The sequence below is a fragment of the Budorcas taxicolor genome, chromosome 11, assembly GCF_023091745.1.
Source record: "Budorcas taxicolor isolate Tak-1 chromosome 11, Takin1.1, whole genome shotgun sequence".
NCBI lineage: Eukaryota > Metazoa > Chordata > Mammalia > Artiodactyla > Bovidae > Budorcas > Budorcas taxicolor.
Window position 1 is genome coordinate 43,324,110 of NC_068920.1, and position 14,400 is coordinate 43,338,509.

At 40.8% G+C, this 14,400-nt stretch overlaps 1 protein-coding gene across 3 annotated transcripts in view; it reads right to left on the reverse strand.

Annotated features, from left to right (window-relative positions):
- UBR2 (ubiquitin protein ligase E3 component n-recognin 2) overlaps positions 1-13,431 on the reverse strand; it is a 103,823-nt gene extending 90,392 nt beyond the window's left edge. For 2 of the 3 annotated variants that reach the window (XM_052647839.1, XM_052647837.1), the window contains exons 1-2: positions 12,997-13,372; positions 5,064-5,323 (exon numbers count right to left, since the gene is read on the reverse strand). In XM_052647839.1, coding sequence (XP_052503799.1) covers positions 5,064-5,323; positions 12,997-13,074 — 338 coding nt within the window. In that variant the 5' untranslated portion in view covers positions 13,075-13,372. Of the gene's footprint in view, positions 1-5,063; positions 5,324-12,996 lie in introns of all 3 variants that reach the window. The other variant, XM_052647838.1, reaches the window with a different exon arrangement.
- Positions 13,432-14,400: the final 969 nt, after the last annotated feature.

Genomic DNA, 14,400 nt, shown 5'->3' on the forward strand with positions numbered 1-14,400 from the left:
TCAAGAGATGGGAATACCAGACCACCTGATCTGCCTCCTGAGAAATTAGTATGCAGGTCAAGAAACAACAGTTAGAACTGGACATGGAACAGACTGGTTCCAAATTGGAAAAGGAATATATTGTCACCCTGTTTATTTAACTTATGTGCAGAATGCATTATGTGAAATGCCATCTGGATGAGGCACAAGCTGGAATGAAGACTGCTGGGAGAAATATCAATAACCTCAGATAAGCAGATAATAACACCCTCATCGCAGAAAGCAAAGAGGAACTAAAGAACCTCTTGATGAAAGTGAAAGAAGTGGCTTAAAACTCAACATTCAGAAAAGTAAGATCATGGCATCTGGTCCCATCACTCCATGGCAAACAGATGGGGAAACAATGGAAACAGTGAGACTTTATTTTGGGGGGCTCCAAAATCACTGGAGATGGTGACTGCAGCCATGAAATTAAAAGACGCTTGCTCCTTGGAAGAAAAGCTATGACCAATCTAGACAGCATATTAAAAAGCAGAGACATTACTTTGCCAACAAAGGTCCGTCTAGTCAAAGCTATGGTTTTTCCAGTAGTCATGTACAGATGTGAGAGTTGGACCATAAAGAAAGCTGAGCACCAAAGAATTGATGCTTTTGAACTGTGGTGTTGGAGAAGACTCTTGAGAGTCCCTTGGTCTGCAAGGAGAACAAACTGGTCGATGTTAAAGGAAATCAGTCCTGAATATTTGTTGGAAGGATTGATGCTGAAGCTGAAACTCCAATACTTTGGCCACCTGATGTGAAGAACGGACTCACTGGAGAAGACCCTGATACTGGGCAAGACTGAAGGCAGGAGGAGAAGGGGACAACAGAAGATGAGATGGTGGTATGGCACAACTGACTCAATGGGCATGAGTTTGAGCAAGCTCTGGGACTTGGTGATGGACAGGGAAGCCTGGAGTCCATGGGGTTGCAAAGAGTTGAACACGACTGAGTGACTGAACTGAATTGAATTACTGTATAATAATGTGATGGTTTCTGCCATACATCAACATGAATCAACCAAGGGCATACACGTCCCCTCCCTCTTGAACCTCCCTACCACCTCCCTCCCCATGTCACCCCTCTAGGCTGTCACAGAGCGCAGGCAGAATTAGTAACTCAGAGTGGAGGTTGGCCATACCAGAAAACCAACCACGTGATTAGAGCAAGTGATTAGGGCTAATGTGATTAGAGGGCTAATACCATGTGACGACAGAGGATGAGATGGCTGGATGGCATCACCAACTCAATGGACATGAGTTTGAGTGAACTCCAGGAGTTGGTGATGAACAGGGAGGCCTGGCGTGCTGTGATTCATGGGGTCTCAAAGAGTCGGACATGGCTGAGTGACTGAAATGAACTGAATCATGTGATTAGAGGGCTGGGGCTTTCAGGCACATCTTTGCCACTGGGAAGGGCAGTGGAATTAGAAACTGAGTCATGTGGGCACTGATTCAATTAATCACTATTCAATATAAGAAACCCCAATAAAAACTCTGAACACCTAAGCTTGGGTGAGCTTCCCTGGTTGGCAATACTTTGTTGCCATGCAGTAAATGTGCTGGGAAGATAATAACATGTCCCTGGGAACAAGAAAACATTGCATTTGGGAATCTTGCCTTTTGGCTAGTTCAGATTTGTGTGTTTTTGCTATGAAAAAACTTTAATCATAACTACAGCATTTCCCTGAGTTCCGTGAGTTGTTCCAGTGAATTATCCAACTTAAGATATTCTATGGAGATGCCTGAAATTTGTAACCAGCAGATCAGAATTGAGTGTGGCTCAGGAGGTCCCCAACTTTCAGTTGTATTTTAGACAATCTTGCAGAAGTCTGGGCTCTTAACCTGGAGTTGGCCAACTTTAAGTAACAACAAAGTTTAGAAATATCCTCTAAGGGTCTGGTTCAAACTTGAGTCCTAGGGGGACCACCACAATTATATCCCTCTCCCCCATTTCAGGCTACTCGTCTGTCCAAGTGCAGGTCACTGCATACTGCTTTCTTTCTTCAATCATTCTGGGAATACATGTCCCTGATAGCTCAGGTGGTTAAGAATTCACCTGCAACGCAGGAGACCCCAGTTTGATTCCTGGGTCAGGAAGATCTGCTAGAGAAGGGATAGGCTACCTACTCCAGTATTCTGGGGCTTCCCTTGCGGTTAAGCTGGTAAAGAATCCGCCTGCAATGCGGGAGACCTGGGTTTGATCCCTGGGTTGGGAAGATCCCCAGGAGAAGGGAAAGGCTAACCACTCCAGTATTATGGCCTAGAGAATTCCATGGACTGTATAGTCCATGGGGTCGCAAAAAGTCGGACACAACTGAGAGACTTTCACTTTCACTTTTGTGACCCTTTAGATGATGTCATGAACATGAAAATTCTTACCCAAGGAACCTTCCTTTTCATTGATTCTATACATTCTTTAAATATACAGTTAGAATACCCAGGACAGGTATGAATGGATTAACCTATACCTCTACACTCTAATGATTTTATATCTCAAAGACTCCAGCCTCCACCATGCACATATAGGAAAACTCTTCTGAGATCATCCCTGACTTGGTTTCACCAACAAATCCTACAGGCACACTTAATCTTCAAATACAGGCAAACAGCTTTTCAGTGTACCACTTTCACTGAGGGAATAGATACATTCCTCCTCCTGACATCCCACCTCCACTTCTCCAAACCCCCAAAAAAGCCAATTCCATGATCACTGCTGAAAACAAGATTCTTTCTACTTCTTTTTCTTCTAGTCATGGAAGCTCTCAGAACTGTCAATTTAATGACGCCCTCCTTACAAAGCATTCAAACTAGCACCCAACTTGTTCTCCCCTGGGATGGCCCCATACACAGACACACACGGCATCATTAGAGAAGAGATAAAATATGCAAAGGAAGAAAACAAGAAAGAATCCTGTGGTGCTGGACTGGAACTAGAGAGACCTACATACAGATACATAGATCCACTGACAGGGTTTGGGATTAGTGACATACCAACAGCAACAAGTAGACTTAGTATCTTATTTCTGAACACTGATCTCTACTAAAAAGGAACAGGCTCCTTGGACAAATGGTTGATTTCAGAACTGAGGCAGGGAAAAGTCCAAGATGTGTTCAAAACATCCTGTGTCAGAAAAAGGAAGTGCTCAAAGAATGATAGGGACATAAAAAAGAACAAAGACAGCTTGAAGGGCCTGAGTGTGTGTGCTTAGCCACTCTGTTGTGTCTGACTGTTTGCAACCCCATGGACTGCAGCCCGCCAGACTCCTGTGTCCATGGGGATTCTCTAGGCAAGAATAGTGGAGTGGGTAGCCTTTCCCTTCTCCAGGGGATCTTCCCAACCCAGGGATGGAATCCAGGTCTCCCACATTGCAGGCAGATTCTTTACCGTCTGAGCCACTAGGGAAACTGCTTGAAGGGCCTCCCACTGGTCAAATCTAGGACAATTTTGACCACAGAATAATGGGACTCCATGAATACATACTGATACAAATAAAAAACTGAATATTTGGTAAGAAACAGGATATTTAGTAGTCTCAAAGTATCTCACCACCAAATATTTAGTGATTAGAGAGGGAAAAAGAGTAACTCCACAGTAGAGAAACCTTGCAGAAATCCCCTAATCAAGTGATCAAAGTTAAAGAGCTTTTGAACCAAACCAAAATCATATGCTACTGGAACACTGAGAACATGTGATTTTTGTAATATTTCTGTGAAAGAGACAACCTGACTATAACCATGAAGCGTACAGACAAACCCAAACTGACAGGAATTTACAAAATAAATGGCCTGTACTTGTCAAAAGTGTCCAGATCATGAAAGTCAAAGAAAAACCAATGCAACATTCCAAACTGAAGACTGAAAGACATGACATATAAATGCATGTTTTGGAACTTGATATTTTTGATACAAAGGATGTTATTGCAACAATTGGATCTCAGTTTCCTCATCTGTAAATCATGAGATTAAACTAGATCTACTGCTTCAAATACCAATAAGGGACTTAGGTTTCTGTACACACAAACAAAACACTAGATCTAACAGTCTTTCAATATACAAAAAGCTCTTGACTGGTATTCTAACCATAAAGAAAGATTGCCACAGACACCCAGAAGTTATAACCAAAATTAAGTTGTATGGGAAAAAGTCTTAAAGAAAAAAATATTATACAATCAATACTGTATCCACACATGGAATATTATCTAGCTATATGAGCTGACATGGACAGATATCAGTGGCAAGATTTTGTAGAGAAAGGAAAACTTAGCCCAGTGTATCTAACATAGTCCCTTTTCTACGTATGTCTGCATATATATGTTTAAGATAGCCCCATATATGGGCATGTATATGCACAGAAAATTTCTGGAAGGCTACATAAGAGTTTGTCAATAATGATTAGTTCTGAGAAATAGGAGATCGTCCTAAAGGGAAACAGAGCACTTTCCTCTCCATCTTCTACCCTTGTACACTCAATTCTCAACAAGAAATTTAAAGTCAGCCTAGTAGCAGGAAGTACATATAGCACCCAGACCACAGTTTCTAACATTCCCAACTAAAAGGAAACTCCCTGCATAAGCGGCTGATTGCACATATGGGTCAGAGGAAGTACAAAGTGAGGTGTGGACATCTTGTGCCAGAAAGCAAAGAAGCACCCAAAGACTATGAAAGGCACATGAAAAGGGACCAAGAAGCTAGTGTGATGGGGCACTCAAAGGCCAAACATGGGGTAATTCGAACATCAGAAAGAATCACTCCATCAAGAAAAGCAGGAAAGTGATCATTACACGAGTCAAGGTAGGGGTTAACTGTGGGGGAGGAAGAAAGCACACTATGGGTTTCTGAAATCCTGGTGATGCTCTACTTCTTGACCTGGAAAATAACATTTGTTTATAACAAGTTATTAAACCAAATATATTTGTTGTGTAGACTTACACACACATACATATATAAAACATTTCATAATTTAAAAATTAAAATGTAAGGTTTCAAGAAAAAAATAAGTCAAGTAAAAACAAGAAGGAAAGAAAGAAAATGGCAAGATCTTACCTGCAAGAGTATGTAGGTTCTCCCACTTTAAAAACACGACCACAAAGATGAGAAGGTTTATTTGTTTGCTCAAGTTTGGAAAATCCCAACTCAGGATCTTCACCACAAAGGTACCATTCCATTGGTCCCAACAAAACTTGGTGTGCCAACATGTCTTCTTTCTGTGGAAAAGGGTTGGGACCCCTGCAGTAGATTTTGGGTACATAGTGGGCCAAATGCTGGTATACTTCTCTAGTGAGGTCAGTTGCTTGCAGCCATTTCTTTAAAAAAAGAAAAAAAAATTTTAAACAAAGTCAATAAACTGCAAATTTAAATAAATCTACTCTATTTTCTTCTAGACACAAAAAATAATGACAAAAGAATCTTATAAATTGTTTTATTGACAACATTCATCACTGTATGCCTTTTCAAAAAGGGTAAAACCTTTAGAATTTAACTACAATAGCCAGTATCTTAGAATTCTACTTAAAGTGAAAGCAAAATCAACAGTGAAATGAGCCCATCTCCTCAAAATGACTCCTGAAGCAACCTTCTATAGGCAGTCCAGGAAAATAACCACAACCATAACCTCAAAGACGCTAGCCATTGAGCCCATCCGACTTCCTTTCTAATTTCAGCTTTTGTTCAAATGATGCTCTGCTTGTGATCTGGAGTCTCTTTTCAGTTTGCTGATAGGAAGAACATACAGTAAACATGAACAGCCAATATACTAATTCTATTTCTCAATGATTAATAAATGACATGGCACAAGAGACTTTGTTTTAATGATTATGTTCTTTTCCCCCTTATCGACCTCTGCTTAAACCCTTAAAACATTTTAAAAAGCCACTTTTTCCTGTACCCAAACTTTCATGTCCTACTACCTGTGGTAATTTTACTTAGATATCTAACAGATATTGTGATATTATAATTTACAATAAGAAATATATTTTTGGTTTTCTCATTCCTGGCACAGAGCTCCTAAAACTCTTGAAATGTCCTAAGTATAAGTGAGATAAAGGAGAAAGGAGTGTCTTTTGTTATTCAAAGCAAACCTCTTTCAATCAGACCTGAACTGCAGTTACTGAGGTGACTTTTGGAAAGCCCCTAATGATGGGGAGCTGGTTGCCACAGGAACATGATTAGTAGGTGGGAACTTAGAGCCTCCACCCCAACCAACTTCAGGGAAGGGAGAGGTGCTGGAGGTGAAGTTAATCACTCATGACCAACGATTTGATCATCACGCCTATGGAGGCATGAAGCCTCCATAAAAATCCCAAAGTGTTGAGGTTCAGCCACTTTCTTCCTTGGTGAACAGGCAGAGGTGCTAATGTGCCCAGGGAGGGCATGGAAGGTCCACATACCTTCCTCTATTTCATTTGGTTATTCCTGCGTTGTATCATTTTATAATAAACAAGTAACCTAGTAAATAAACTGCTTCCTTGAGTTCTGGCAGCCACTGCAGCAAATTATTGAACCCAAAGAGGGGGTCACAGGAACTCCCCTCATTTGCAACATAAATTGTGGGTAACCTGACGACCCCCTGCTTATGAGTGGCACCTGAAGTAGCAATGGGGGCAGCTTTGTGGGACTGAGCCCTTAATTTTGGGGATCTGATGCTATCTCCAGGTGTATAGTGTCAGAATTGACCAACTTGTAGGGCACCCAATTGGTGTCTGCTGAGGAGAGAATTGCTTGATGTGGGAAAACCATTCCCCTACATTTGGTGGCTGGGAGTGTTGGTGTGAATGTAAAGAGAAACAGAAGAAATAGTTTTTCCTTTCAGGCACCAACTCAATATGTCCCAAATTGAACTCATGATCTCCCACAACACAAAACCCCCTGCTATTTTCTCCATTTCCCTATTTTAAACACCAGCATCTACCAGGTATTCAAACCAGAAAAACAACATTCAGTTAATCATCATGTCTTATCTATTAGGATTCCTCAACATCTGTTGAATCCACCCATTTCTTTCTCTCCATCTCTACTGGCACTGCCCCCACTACCCTAGTCCAAACTGCCCAGAGCCATCAAATTAGTGCAACCATATTCTAACTGGTAATCCCCACTAGTTTGGCCCCTCTACAGTCCATTTTTCCAAACTCACTATCAGAGCGTTTCTTGCAAAATGCCAATCTGATCATGTCACTGTTTCCCCTTCTATTTAGGATCAAGTCCAGTCCACTGACATGGTTTACAAAGCCTGCTGTCTTGTATTATACTTACTAGTCTCCTCCTCGTGACTGGCATTGCTCCTCTCTGCTTCCCAGGGCTATTTTCTACTCATTCTTCAGATCTCAGTTTATGTTTCTCTTTCTCTAAGATGCCTTCTCAGCCCATTCCTTACCCTAATCTCCTGTTCCTCTACCCGACCCCCCACCCCCAGGTTTAAAACAGAACCAAGCCCCAGCAGGCATTTAGCAAAATCCGTTAACCTAATGACTATAAATATATCCGTACTACTGACTGTCACTTAACGTTGATATTACAGAAAGATGCTCCATGTGGCTTTTATGGAAGCAGAAATAGAGCCAATCCAGGTGCAGGCTCTAAAAACCAAACCAAATAAACCCTATAATAAGGCATCCATCAAACTACCTCCATTCTTTTCCCTTTCTATTTCCTTAAACCTTAAGATTTTTCCTCATATTCTGTCATTTATTTATTCCTGCCTCCCATACCAATTCCATCTATGTTTATCTGTCCTCCATATTTCCCTGAGTTAATTACAATCAACTTTTTCTGGCTCTAAACCAAGTTAAAATTCGAAATCAGAAAACATGGAACAACTCACTTCTACAAAAATGCAGTTAACTGTTAACTCATAGGTCTCATGTTTACCTATAGATTACAACATTTAAGTCTCCAATTACATCCTTGTTAAGGAAGAGTGCATTCAAGTGATGTCTTACACCATAAGACAAGAGTATAAGGTCTTCTAATGGCTATACTCCAATATAAAATAAAACATTAAAAAAAAAAAAGAGTACAAGGTGTTCTTTTTAACTATTACTTGCATAATCTTCAGTCCACTTCTTTTTTTTGAAAAATAACTCTACAGAGATTTTAAATATTCATGAGGTAGGATATACTAACTTTCTAGTTAATTTCACACTTTAGAGAACTCTGGTTCTCTAAAGAACTCTAGAGAACTCTTGTTTATAAGTTAAAGGCTGGATGGAAGTTTATAATTGAAAAAAGTGAAAAGTCTTTACCCCCGAAGTGAAACAATCCTTTCCAAATGTAACTAATTTTGCTCTGTTTCCTTTTATCAAGTAGGAAAGAGACTAAATTACTCTTAAAACAGTACTTCTAGGGAGACAATCATTAAGATTCAAGAATTCACCCCCAGGATCCTAGAAAACTATGCTTCAATTTTAATTTACAACATAATTAAAGGTTTTGTTTAACACCAATTTTTTGTTTTATATTTTATGTTGCCATTTCTCTTAAAAGTTTATTTTTGCAGAATTTTGATCTAGGGAGGATAAAGGATGGTGCTTTGTAAAAGAAAATGTTGTCTTGTTGCTCCAACAACACTGATGGGCTAAATATGTTCATAGATTTCTTAAACAAAAAATTCAGAAACTCATATCAGCTTCTGGCTGAGGAAAAAAAAAAGTCAGTCACCTTATTTAAAACACTTAATAACCAAAGCTAAGTACCTTTACATGGGAATTATATACCAGAGATATAGAATTAGTGACCAGCAACAGTATAGATTAGAAAAAAAAAGCTGTGAAGAGAAAATGAGCAGGTGGAAAAAATTTCTGCTTGCATTTCAGAATAATGGTTCACATATTTCTCAAAAGAAATTACAGCTTTTCATATTAGTTCTCAGTAACATAAGCTACTTGTAACTATTTCTTCAACAGGAAAAATTATCAGATTCCCAATTTGGTTGCATGTTAATCTGTCCTTATTTCAGACACTTGTGGCTGTCATGTAATGTGCACATCACAGTAATAAGCACTACCTTATTAGAAGTCCTCCATAAGGGAAGTGGAGAAAACTGTCAACTCATTCCACTATAGTAAACATGTTATGACAATGTTTCTAGGCTCTCTCCTATTTTGAAAGCTAATTTTCAGCCTTGGGATGGAGAGCAAGTATAATAAACACAAAAATGAAAGAATCCCTTGGGGTTAGTTCTTTTATCACAGTGAAAAGAGAAAGTGAAAAGTCGCTCAGTCATGTCTGACTCTTTGGGACCCCATGGACTGTATATAGTCCATGGAATTCTCCAGGCCAGAGCACTGGGGTGGGTAGCCTTTCCCTTTTCCAGGGGATCTTCCCAATCCAGGGATTGAACCCAGGTTTCCCACATTGCAGGCAGATTCTTTACCAGCTGAGCCACAAGGGAAGCTTGTATCACAGTATCTAACTATAATTCTTGCCAAATTAAAACTGCATTCTTTAACCACATTTGGTTTTGCTTTTGAACAAGGATAATCAACATGTAAGTTAACTATAAAACAACAATCTAAAGCAACAATCATTAATGCTGAAACGGAGCTTTAGGGACTATATTAAGAAAAAATTAGAACCAAGAAAAATGTAACTTAAAATAGGCAAAAGTTCCGAATTGACACTTGAAAAAAAAAATAAACAAATACCCAAAAAGCTTATGAAAAGATGTTCAACATCATGAGTCACAAGGGAAATACAAATCAAAACTATAAAGAGATCCAACTTTACACCCACCAGAATGGCTATAACTAAAAAAACAATTAACAAATGTTGACAACGATATGAAACCCACTGAAAACCACATCTGCTTATAGGAAGATAAAACGATGCCGTCATTTCCACCTAGCAATTCCTGACCCAGCAATTCCTCTCCCGGGTGTATGCCCAATAGAAAAGAAAACATATGTTCCTACAAAAAAAACTGTACACAAAAGTTCATAGTAGCACAATTCATAATCTCCCAAAAGTTGAACAACCCAAACAGCCATCAATGGATGAATGGATAAATAAAATATAGTATATCCACATAATGGACTATCATTTGGCAGTAAAAAGGAGTGAAGTACTGAGGATACATGCTACGATAAGGACAAACCTTGAATACTTATGCTAAGCGAAAGAAGCCAGTCACAAAAGACAACATATTACATAACTCCATTTATATTAAATTTTCAGAAGAGACAAGTCCACGGAAACAAAAAAACAGGTAAGCAGTGGCCTAGAGTCTGGGAGGTTAGGAGGAGTGTACAGCTAATGGATATAGGATTTCTTTTGGGAAGGTGATGAAAATGTTCTCAAACTGATTGTGGTGATGGGTGTACAACTCTGCATATACTAAAAACCACTGAACTGAACTGTAAGATATGTGAATTATATTGCAATATATAAAACTGCTGAAAATTTTAAGGTAAAAAGTAATCAATATAGATACTCTACATAAAACTTCTGTAAGGAATACATAGTTCTTTCAGACTTGGGGAGAAACAATATATCCACTTCTTAAATCATCCACTGAAACAAATAATTGAATGTGTGCAGCATAAGATGTAGATAGACTCAAGAAGTGTTAGGGGAATCATATATACTTGCACAACCGGGAGCTGGTGATGGACAGGGAAGCCTGGTATGCTGCAGTCCACGGGGTCGCAAAGAGTCGGACACAACTGAGCGACTGAACTGAACATACTTGCAGAATCAACTCTACCAAAGGAAAGAGAAAACTAGAACATAGGGCCAGTCACTTTTCTATCCTAAACTTAAAAGTACTGGAGTGCTTAAATACTTCTGAGAGGCATTCTAGTAAAGAATAGATGGGATCACAAAAAGTCCTTCCTCCTCATACAAATAAGAAAAGCCAGTGTGTAAATAGTGTGGGAAAATGACAGCAGTGCTTATCAGTAATTTTAGACGGATGTGATCCCAACCAATTACCAGCTACAGAGGTCTAAAGGCTGCAATAATTGTTTATTATTTGCTTATTCTCTCTAAAGTTTATTTTAACCTGAGAAAACTTTATTCATTTTAATTTGTGACAAAGGCTGGGCTGGAGCTAAAGCTGGAAGAATACTAAAGCATTATGCTGTTTTAACCAAATACAGACAATAAACGCGTCACAAAGTAAGGGCAAATTATACTGCTTGAAGAATCCTCTATTTTAATACTAGCCTAAGTCTTCTTTAAGAAATTCTGTTGGCCTTCAGACTAAATTTTTTCCCATCTTATTATTCAGAAATCCATTTAAAAGGAAACAAAGCAAAACTAAAGTGTGGCTCAGACTCTGATCTTTACAAACTCCAAGTCCAGAGTACTAAATTTTGATTGCATTTCCCTTAATTCCCCCCACTACATCTGACTGAGAATTTCACTACACAACGACTAGGTGCACTGGTCTCTAGCACTGCTTTTATAACTGCTCACTCAGGAAATCTCAACAAATTTGAGAAGCTCTCACTGAATAACTTGCACTTTTATTTAAAATTTTATTTCATATTGGAGTATAGTTGATTACTGATATTGTGTTAGTTTTAGGTGTACAGCAGCTTGCACTTTTAGAACTGGGAAAACAGAGTACATAGCCTGTACCACTGGGTCACAGGCAAAATTCGGCGGGAGGAAAAAAAAAAATGTCAGGTAAATAACAGGACAGATATCAACATGGATACTGAAAGGACGACGTGGATAAGGGAACAGCTGTTATTTTACTATTCACTTTAAACACAGCTTTCGTTGTTTTTTTTTTCAAATCTCTCGATAAATGAAAGGCAGAAGGGGAAAATCCTTGGGTTGTTGCAATATTAAGCAGAAAGTAAATGAAAACGGAACTAAGCAAGCTGGTTTAAAAACAAAAATGCATCATTCAACAACGTGTTTCTTGAAACTTTTCAACTCTACTCCTGACATTTACTTCCCCTGTGACTCTAGTGTCCTCATCAATTCGCCCAAAATAACTCACTAACCAACAGCCCCATAGTGCCCTACTACAATTTTGTTCCTAACATTCAGATTGTGCTCAAAGGTCACTTCCTCCCTATTAATAGTTTTTTAAAATCGGAAGCACGAAAGGTGGGGCCTAAGCTGTTTTGGTCCATTCATAATCATTCTGGGCAATCTGTTCTAATGGGTGTTCCCTGTCCTTCTGGAGGAAAGATATCATCGAGTTTTACTAATTGTTTTATAACTCTGCTACTTATATGAGCATATTCATATTACAGGTTCAGTACAAGACTGGCTTTGAATGCTTTAAGTTTGGGGCATTAACTGCTCTCACCATGCTGTGGCCACATTATTAGCTTCCATTTACTGACAGCCGCTCTCTCAAAGTTATATAACGTTTGTTCCCCGTCCAACTACCCCCAACTCCTAGACGAATTATTGTTTTAATCTCCCAGTCTCAACGACCACTTTCTCACACTCCATAAATGTGTCAAGACACTAACTCTTCGCACATTCAGTAACGTCGACTGACCAAACCAGGGCAAAAACACACTGAAAAGGAGGGGTAAAGACGGAGAACAGTGTCGCTGGCATCTTTGGATGCCAAGAACGGTCCCAGAAACAAAGTAAAGGCGGCAGGTTTCAAATGAGGAGGCAAGGCTCCGCTTATTTCCGGAAAACGATTCAGGAAGACAAAGTATCCAAAAAACCAGGAAGCAGAGTTGGCACAGAGGGCAAAGGCCCTGTGCTGGGGGACTTACTGGGACTGTGGGGAAAAGGAGGAATAATGGAAGAGCGGAAGGGAACGCGAGGGTGGCTGGTGCACCCAGCAGCGCTGCCGGCTACTTGTAGATAAAGAGGGAAGGAGAGGGGCAGGATCTGGGGCCTCCTCGGACCAGGGGAAGTCCTACCCTACACGGCGAGGCCCCGCGAGCCGGGTCGTCACCCCAAGTCAGGGCCCGCCACTCGGGGATTCCCAGGAGTCGGTTCCTCCCGCGGGGCGCGGCCTGCCACGGCCGGACATCCGAGCCCCGGTCCAGGCACTCACCCCCGCGGTCTCCTCAGCTGAACATTCCAGCAAACTCCTGTCGAGGGCCTGCACCTCAGGCTCCAGCTCCGACGCCATCTTCCCTCCTTCGCCTCCCCAGCGCTGACGCCGCTACTGCCGCCCCGAGGGCAGCGGCCTCGCCACGGCCCGGGGGGGAGGTGGGGCGCAAAGCCACCACCCTGCCTGGGGCGGTCGGTCTTGAGCAGGAGTTCAGGTGGCTGCGGGTGGAGAAGACGAAGAGTAGCGCGAGGTGAGCCGGGCAGAAGGGACAGCGTTTCCTGCGCTCCCTCCCGGGCTCTGCGCCCAAGAGTCAAGTCACCGCCTCGTCCCTGCCTCGGGGAAGGACACAGAAAACATCGGACCTGGCACTCCTGCCCGTTTCTACAGCGTCCGGCACCGTGAAAGGAGCAATAACACCCCAAAGAGGAAGCAGAGCACTCTGGGAGTTGTAGTCGTCCTCCGCAAGGCCAGGGAAAAAGTGGAACCCTTACAAGGAGCCCCCCCCCCTCGATGGCATTGTGGGAGTTGTAGTCCCTTCGTCTCCTTAGAGCTTGGATAAATGGCAGATGAGCGGGCGGGGCTTTTCCGCACCGCTAGAATCGTGGGAAGAGACCACCCGGGAAGAGGCAGAAGCGCGAGATACTGTGTGGTACTGTAGTTTTATCCCTCAACACCGTTTGTTCATTTTTATATCCCAGAGCTTAGAACGGTGCCTGGCACGTGGTAGAACTCCAGTGCTTTTCAAAGCCTGGAGTGGGTACGAACTCAAATACTTCTCAAATGAATAAACATTCTTATAGTTACATTTCTATAGTGTTTATGGCCCTGTCATCCATCAGCACTGGTAACGAAGGTGTACATCCCCCAGGATTTTGAAGGTTTTTAAAACATGTTAAGCTGGTGTGAAAGGGAACGTTTCAAGTGATTTAGTTATGACCGCTTATTAAAATTTATTACACATCTTGTTGCAAAGGAGAAGGAGTCTACTGAGCCAATTCAAAGATTTACTCTTGATCGGGACGTTTTATAGAAATAGATAATCATTGTTAGGTTGGACACAAAAGGAAATTATGTTTCGGTAGAGGTAATTAGACTCTTGACTGACAGGTGCGTGGGTTTCTTAGAATAAGTCTTCAGTTCCTTTAGAGTTTATCAGAAAATTGCTTACACGTTGTATTAGGTATGAGCTTTATTCCCACAAAGAAGTTGTGAATTACATTAGGCAAAAAAAGTTCTGATGGAATCCAGGTTTAGGAATTTTTTTTTTTTTTTTGCTGGGTGTTATTGTTGTTAACAAAACTATAATATTACCCAAGTTTTTTCTTTTAAGGAAATAAAAATTACCCATAATCCCACAGTCCAAATAAGCCTTGTTATTGCTTTAAAATATGAAACTAATATATA